The 8,780-nt window shown below is 50.0% G+C and overlaps 1 protein-coding gene across 1 annotated transcript; it reads left to right on the forward strand.

Annotated features, from left to right (window-relative positions):
- The first annotated feature begins 7,687 nt into the window (after positions 1-7,687).
- On the forward strand, positions 7,688-8,452 carry LOC115330456. The gene has a single exon (XM_029992282.3). The coding sequence runs from the start codon at positions 7,752-7,754 to the stop codon at positions 8,319-8,321; it is 570 nt and encodes a 189-aa protein (XP_029848142.2). The 5' UTR covers positions 7,688-7,751; the 3' UTR covers positions 8,322-8,452.
- The last annotated feature ends 328 nt before the right edge of the window (positions 8,453-8,780 follow it).

Here is an 8,780-nt window from a genome sequence, read left to right on the forward strand (position 1 = left end):
ACAGTGGCAATTGGTATGGTGGCACTGCAGATATCGATCGCGCGACCAAGCGTAAAAGCTTTGTAGCAGATAACAAAAACCTCAAACAACCTATTTTCTTCCCAAAACAACAGTAGTGTATATTGTCACGAATGACAACGAATGAGGCGGTGATAACTGAAGAAACTAAACGTTTAATGGAGCGAACTTGTGCCCAAAAATAAAAGGAAACAGAAGACAAGAGAAGAGCGTCGCGGGCGTCGAAGTGGGCGTAAGAGCAGAGTCGAACGATGGGGCGAGACTGACTGCAGATCGCCACGCGGAGCCCCTCATGTATGCGCGTTGGCTTCTGGAACAATCGGCCTAGAATGTTCGACGGCTAAAACATTCGGAACTCGATCAGACGAGAATGATCTCGAACTCACGACAACGCAATGTTAAAAGAATAAATAAAAGAACATTCCACTGACTAGAATCGAACCTGGACTTTCCGCGCGAAAGTCAAGCGCGGTAACCACTCGGCCACGCACGCGGTCGCTCGCTGACGCGCTAGCAATATGTCCTCCACTTCTAGTAGATACATGGGAAATAAGGAGTCACACATTATAAAAACGTGGGGGGTGTGGCATTGTCCCTGCCTGGTGGCCTACGACTGGTGCTGCGATTGCACATGGTCACAACAGCCATATTTTCGCGTCTCTCGACGCCAGGAAAGAGACCTTGTCCGCCTACAACTCTACAGTTTTGTTTGCTCCACTGGGGTGCCACTTTCATCCTCGATGAAGCATGAACCTGTCAGATAACCAAGCCATCCGTTACAAAAAGATGCTGTTTCAAACGCCCCATTGACCACATCGACACAGCTCGCAAAGCTTTTTTTAATTTCTACTCCAGTCCCGGCCAACTGCACCTTATTCAATTCCCATTCCATACCTTCTAGCGGTGCCGCTATTCCATTCCGGGGTCACGGAAAGGCGGAATGATCCGGAATCATGCCAACTTTGGAGTGGTGGTAACTCCGCAACACTGGCGCGTACCGAATTCTGAGAGTTAACATACATACATCTCAAGTTACCGTAGACTGCTTATATCTTTCTTCTGGTTCTATGTGTTTGATTCTGATTATATGTACATCGTGTGCAACGTTTTTATATTTCATGTTTGCATGTACCTTCGTTGTAGAACTTCTACCAAAAAGTCCCTCCCTTTTCGTCCTCGATATTTCGAGGAGGAAATGTGGTGGCCTGCCATAAGTCAGCACGCGCCCCAGTGATGCACCCGTCGTCCCCTAGTGCGCCTCCGACAAGGGCGACCCTCTAAATAGGGATAGACCAATGGATGCTTGCTAATGGCAGCACCCTTTATAAAAAGTGGTAGCTTGCGCCCATAGCCTTCCCATTTTCACAGCGTTGCCTACACCGAGAAAAAAAAATAGCATTACAGATGTTAGCCGTTAGACGGCATAGTAGGCGCTGCGATGTGAAGATGGCGGTATCTCGACTTTTTTGGCATTTCCGAGGAGAAGATCTTCGTTATCAAAATGGACAGGGCCTGCGTTTCCGTCTTCGAATGAATTTTCACAGAAAGTTGTCTTTGAGAACAGGGCAATTTTCCTCGCGTGTTTTCGAACCTAATTTTCCGGCTTCGTCTTTAGAAAGCCGGCGCAATGAAGATCTCATTCGTTCGAGAAGGCTTTCGAGCGAACCTATTGCCACAGAATTTGTTCTAGCCACCAGGTGCCGTCGATTTCACTGGAGTCGCCGATAATGATCAATTTTCGTCTCCTGTCAGTCATTTCTAGCTACACAACAAATAAGGTCTTAACATCTGGCTCCACTTTTTTTTTGTACACGTTTTCACTGCACTTTTTTTTTCCGGAAGAAAAACTACCTGATGACGTCGTATTATTTGTCTCAGAATTTATAGTCTGTGTAAGGTTAAGGGTATAGGGAAAACTCCTCCCGCCCATTTCCAGTTAAGCAGAGCGAAAACCAGAGAGGACTTTGTCCCCTCTTCTGTGTTCGCTCTGCTAAAGTTGAAAAAGAAGGGAGGAGCTTCTCCCGGACTCTTCACTTGTCACCAACTATGGGTCATCCGTTCAGAGCTAAAACTTGCGTCCAGTGAAAAACGAGTCCTTTAAAATGCTGACGCAGCGCTCCTATTCAATCTGAGCTCAATGCTGGCCTCAATTAAGCTACGCAAGAAAACCATCACTATGGTGTAGAAAAAAGAGCAAGTAAATAAACCATCTGGTTGATGTTACAAATAAAAAAAAAAAAAAAAAGAAACTGGACACGACGGACGAAAGGTCCCAACGTTCTTATTATTCAAGACTGGCTGACACACTCCCGACTGCTTACGACCAAATTCGTTACCTCTCTTGATCTTTTACGACAAAAGAGCACACTGATGCCAGCTATCGAATAGACGTGGAGCACTTGTAATTTACGTACATTTTGCGCATCATTATTTTACTCTTGGCTCGAAAAACTTTGAACAATGCGACGAACTACAATTCCAAATACCTAGGCGTACCTTTGATCTCGTTGAATACCGAAAAACGTTCGCTCTAGCGAAATGCAGTCCAAGGGCAACCTTATAGATGGCGCAAGCTGCTTATGATAACACTTCCTCGCACGCTCAGCCAAAGCCCGGCGGAAAGCAAAAGTGCGTGCTGGGGGAGGAGCTTCTACCGATTTTACAGCGAAGCTGTATATGACTCGTTGCTCGGATTTTTTCATGTCGTCGTCCCCACGAAAAAGAAACAACAACAGAACATAAAAAACCTCCAGCGATTGAAGCGAAAAGTACATACATCACGCACACAACATACAGCACAGCATTCGTTTCAATAAAGAATAAGCACAAAACAAGCATCCGAACCACATAACTGATGATAAGGCGCTCTTAATAACAATGCGAAGCACGTAGCACTCACCACATACGTTTCTCGGTAAAGATTACTGTTGCGCAAGCTGCCGCGGCGACGGCAGCTTGCGATGTGGGGAGTGACGTCACTAGCCTTTCATATACGAAATAAGGACCCTTTCTACACTCCGTTTCTCCTTATGTCCGGACGCAGCGGGCGCCCACGAGCTAACCTAGCAAATCCTGTTCTGTAAACGTAGCCCATGATACGCTTTCCGCGCTTCGCTGTGCTTCCTCTCTAAGGTCACATGACACCCACACGGCGTTAAATTGTCTCGATGGCTCGCAACATCCGCCGCGCTTGGACGTAAGGTGAAACGGAGTATAGCAACCGATTTTATTGTTGTTGCAGCACCCTTATGGGTAGGCGACGCATAGTTAGGACTCTCGAAACACCGTCTTCCCGAGGGGAACCATGGGGTGATGCGGAGCATCGGGTTCCGCCGCTCGCTTCGTACGTTTACGTTGAACTTCACGGTCCCGAACCTCGGTTTCTGCTGCTCGACGTTCTCGAAAAAAAGCGGCTTAACGTTGTCGTAGTTCAGCATCCGCCGCTCGACGTTGACGAATGGACGCCGCTTCTCGTTGCCGTAGTTCAGGGTCTGCCGCTCGCTTCAAGCGTTTGCGCTCAGCGTCGCGTGCCCTTCGCTGCGCAGCTTTGTCTTCAGTGGACGTAGCGTTGCTGTTAGTTTGTGGGGTGGTGCTGACGCTTGCTTGCGCCAACCCACTAACTGACGGGACGGTTGCTTCCATCACACTTCATCGGAAGAACGGAGTGGAGTCAACAGCGGTGAACTGAACGCGAGCTACCGCTGTTTATATTCACACTTGAAGGAGAGGAGACTAGAGGAGGAGAGTTGCGCATGCGCGCGCGGTGTGAGTAGAAGTGAACGCACGCGAAGTGCACGCAGCTGGTAGAGAGAGAGAGCGGAGAGAGTAACGCGCAGCTGTTGGAGAGAGGAAAGGAGGAGAGTTGCGCATGCGTAGTGTGAGTGCGGACTACGACGCCGCGGGACATAGACCCGAGCAAGAGATGCTCCGCATCTAAAACAGCGTGAATGCGACGAGATGGCAAAGCGAAAATAAACGGCGATACGATCTGCGGCAGCATTTGGTATAGTGCAGTGGGCAATCGTTGCAGGTGATACGACAGCTTCGCTAGCCAAGCACCTTCACAGCGTGCATTGGAGCCTCATTTTTTTTTTAACCTGTCACCGTCTACGGAAAGTGCAATCCTTACCCATTGCGTTGCTGTTGAGAAGGAAGAGGCCGCAGCTTTCGCCTGTTTCTTCGTGAATGAGCATGAACGGATGGCTGCTGTAAAGATTTTTGCCCTCCTGCGGCAAAGAGAAAAACTCGTAATTATTTCAGTTTTCTTGTTTCGCTTTTCGCTGCGAGTATTTTTGCTTGAAAGTTTCTGACTGCAAGGATGCACCATGCAGACGTTTGGCAATTTCGCATGATTCAAAGCACCATAAAACACTAGTCCGAGAAGTAGTTTCAACGTTGACATATCTGGGGTAGCTAGGCATATGATAAGGACATTTTCTAGAAAATGACTGCTTTCGAGAAATATAAAAATATATAAATAACGCCATGCGTGACGCTAGTACGATGTCTTGCACTATCGTGCTGCACACATTGTTACACATACAGTCGAATTTATTTCTATGTCGGCACGTTTCTTTTATCTCTTTGTTCGCCGAGCTCCTCGTTCATTACAATGAATAAATATCCAGTTACTCTGCGTGAATGTGACAGACGGATGTTTAGAGCTGACTATTACGAGAATGGAAAGCAACTTTGCTATGACGACAGATACGCTCATTGGCTGCGGGCCGGAGTATTTAGACCCCTGATGTAACGGAAGCATTCAGGGGCCGCAATATTGTTGGTCCTTGTTCGCAGTTCATGCACAACACAAGTTTCCATTTATTGTCTGCTAAGGAACAACGAACCTGGCTGGGTAGAATGCGCGTTGAACGAACATAATCGTGCAGTCCTCTAAATCAAGGTACTTCTTGTCAGATTAATGAGAGCCATTTCTGAGCGGGCACGGCGACCGAGGGGAAACAACGTGGCGTCCCTCGTGTACCCCTATTTAAACAGTCGTAGGTTCCCGTCCTAAGATTTGAAGTTTTCCCTCTAAAGTAAAATGAGCTGGAGTAACAGCATCTTCATAAAACTACGGTATACCCAGAACGCGTCCCCGAATGGTGTGTTCAGCGTCCAGTTCCGCCCATGCATGCAAAGAGATCCCGAAGAGACAACAATTGACGTCACAGGAGCCGGTGTGTCATGCTGTCGGGTGTCGCGATCCTGGCTGTTGCGTGTAGAACTTCTTAAAAAAAATCACGAGAATGCGAGTGTCGCTGACGTCACGGCGTCCCAACCCTGGCTGCCCAAACTTCTGTCATAGCCTCTTCTATGCTCCCAAAGCCTGGCAGTTCAACGACGAAGCCATAGAGTGCCCGGTCGCAGATTTAGAGCTCGAGGATCTGGTAGGACAGAGCATCGAAGAGCCATTCGTCAGGGAACCTGGAAGCCAGTGCACAGCTTTTGCAGCGGTGAGGACTCGAAACACGCTTGTTCGCTCGGGAGAAGTGTGTTTCGGCGTTTCGCCGCAGCGGGGCGCCAGTCACGTGGCTCTCCTCTCAACGGTTGTCTGCCACTCCCCTTTTCCATTCCGGCGGCCGCTTCTCGTGGCGATCTGACAGGTTTTGTCAGTATATAGGAGGCTATGCTTCTGCGTACCGTTGAACTCGAGAGCGACCCGCCGCAAATCAGACACGTCTGCCACATCCACCACCACTGCTCTGACACCGCCTGGATCGCGGAGTGCGGCGCATCACACCTTTATGACGTCACAAGGGGCAAATTGAGGAACCATTTTTTTCGGACGATGGAAACACAATACGCGAAGACGCGTTCCAGGCATCGCGATGAAACAAGTACTCGTTAACTGAGAATTTAAATGTTGAGGTCCTTGCCGTGGGGGATCGTCCGACGTTGAAGAGGGTGATTTTTTGCCAGTCGGTGCTACGAAGCAGTGGCGACTTGACGTCCCCGACGCCGTACACGTAGCGGGAGGGAATGTACGTCGACAGCTGAAGGAACTGGTCCGCGTACACCAACGTCGACAGGTTGGTGTGAAACCTGCGATACATGTGTGTGATAATAAAAACTCACTTCTACGCCGTTGGTGCCGTAAGGACGTTTTCCTCGCTCAATGAAAACGACTTCTAAAAATAGGGGATTTCCCAAGGACACGAAGCTTACGCACCGCAAATTAATCTTTATAATCATACTGCTGCGATATAATGAAACGAGATTCGCGAGTACAGATATATCGAACCCATATATTGCTGCGAACAAAGAAAAAAAAAGATTTATATGGCTGTGCATAAATATACGAGCTGTTGCAACGAAAACGTCAAATGTTATTACAAAAAAAGTGAAAGCCGCTTACAACTCCCTGTAACGCCGAATTAGAGCGCAGCTCTTGAGGAGGGAAGGGCACTGGGGGGGGGGGGGGGTTAAACTAACCAGGGGGAGGTCACGTGACCTTGGGGGTCACGTGCCCCCAATGCCGATGATGTCATCACTGACGTCACTGATGACGTCATCAGTGACGATGACGATGCGGGTACCGATGACGTCATTAGTGACGTCACTGATCACTTCACTAGTGATGATGACGATGACGATGCGAATCTCGGTGACGTCATCAGTGATGTCGCTGACGGCGTCATCATTGATGATGACGATGACGATGCGGATGTCGGTAACGTCATCAGTGATGATTACGATGACGATGCGGATGCCGGTGACGTCATCAGTGATGATGACGATGTGGATGCCGGTGACATCAGTGACGTCACTGATGACATCATCAGTGATGATGACGATGACGATGCGGATGTCGGTAACGTCACCAGTGATGATGACGATGACGATGCGGATGCCGGTGGCGTCATCAGTGATGATGACGATGTGGATGCCGGTGACGTCACTAGTGATGATGACGATGACGATGTGGATGCCGGTGACGTCATCAGTGACGATGACGTCATCGGGGGGTCACGCGACATCGGCGGGGGTCACGTGACCTCGGGGGGTCACGTGACCTCGAGGAGGGGATCACGTGACCCCGGGGGTCACGTGACCTCAGGGGAGTCACGTGACTTCGGGGGGGTCACGTGACCTCGGGGGGTCACGTGCCCCCCACGAGGTCACGTGACCCCGGTGGGGGGCTCGCGCGGTGCATTATGGGACATTTCCCATGATGCACCGGGGTCACGTGACCTCGGGGGGGTCACGTGCCCCCCCACGAGGTCACGTGACCTCGGTGGGGGGCTCGCGCGGTGCGTTATGGGACATTTCCCATGATGCACCGCGCGGTTACGCCGACGGCGACGGCGACGCCGACGCCGCTCAAGCTGGAAACGGGCCCCTAAGAGCTGCGCTCTAAAATAGCTCGGTTTTGAACAAATTGTAGCAGCGTGGCGCTGCAAGTCACGGCGCACCACGGCGCATCGGCTGTGCGCACCCCGGTCACGGATGTCACGTGACAAGTATAGCACGTTCAATAAAGAAGCCTTCTTTGCCCGTTGGAATGTCGTCTGCTCAAGTTATCACATTGGCGACGAGGATGACAACGCACCCGCGCTGCCCAGCGGAAGCGTCGCAGACGGCAGCAGACGAGCACCATACGAGCGGGGCCAACTGAACGGACAGCGACAGCCAAAGCAGCGCAGTCATCGTATCTCAAGCGGGCGACGGACGGAGCGGACACGACGGACGGAAGCCAGCAACCGATAAGTACACCGTCGGTTTGCCGAAATATGGCACCTCTTGGAAAGCTTGACGAATACGACGAAAAACAACAGAATTTTGACTCGTATTTAGAGCGTTTCGAGCACTTCGTTAGCGCAAACGACATCAAACCAGAAAAGAAGCTAGCGGTGTTCTTGACCGTTATAGGACCTCGAGCTTACGAAGTTCTGAAAAGCTTGGTCGTACCGGCAGTACCGGGAGATAAGTCGTTCGAAGAAGTGAAAGTTTTGCTGAAAAACCACTATAGCCCGAAGAGCTCGGTCATAGCGGAAAGGTGCAAATTCAACAGACGTGTACAAGAGGAACAGGAGAGCGTTGAAGATTTCATTGTAGCGCTAAAGCATTTGGCAAGGAAGTGTGACTTTGGCCAGTTTCTGCAAGATGCTCTGAGGGACAGGCTTGTGGCGGGAATACGGCGCGAAGAAACGCAACGTGCGCTATTCGCCGAAGAAAGCTTAACCTTCGAAAGGGCATGCAAGATCGCATTGGATCAAGAGCAGGCGGCACGACAGACAGCGTATACACGCCGGAAGCAAAGACGCGTCGTTGAACGAGATAAGAGCGAACCAGAAAGATAACGTCAATAAGCGTGACGTTCGAAAACACAAGCAAAGCAAGAAGTCTTGCGAAAGATGTGGAAGGGCGCATGCGGCAAGCAAATGTTGGTACAAGAATGCTACGTGTCACAAGTGTGGCAAGTTAGGCCATTTGCAAAAGGTGTGCTCGAACGAGAAAAAGGGAACCAAGAACGCGAATGCAGTGGACTGCTCGGAGGACGATTCAGAACTGGACGTCTATCACTGCCTTAACACGGTGCGTTCGGGTTATGAAGTGAAAGTCAATGTTGAAGGGGCGGACGTTTTCATGCAAATTGATACAGGAGCGGCTGTAACAATTGTTCCTGAAAGTGTTGCGAAAACCGTGTTCCCTCATGTCAAGTGTGAGCCATCTCGGATAAACCTAAAAACGTACACGGGTGAACGAATCCCGGTAAAAGGGCAATGTGACGTTTCCGTCACATACGAAAACCAGACTTT

The sequence above is a fragment of the Ixodes scapularis genome, unplaced genomic scaffold, assembly GCF_016920785.2.
Source record: "Ixodes scapularis isolate PalLabHiFi unplaced genomic scaffold, ASM1692078v2 PGA_scaffold6__148_contigs__length_123643588, whole genome shotgun sequence".
NCBI lineage: Eukaryota > Metazoa > Arthropoda > Arachnida > Ixodida > Ixodidae > Ixodes > Ixodes scapularis.

Bases quoted from the DNA above. Each gene is read 5' to 3' on its own strand.
- LOC115330456 (XM_029992282.3), top strand. From the start codon at position 7,752: ATGGCACCTCTTGGAAAGCTTGACGAATACGACGAAAAACAACAGAAT.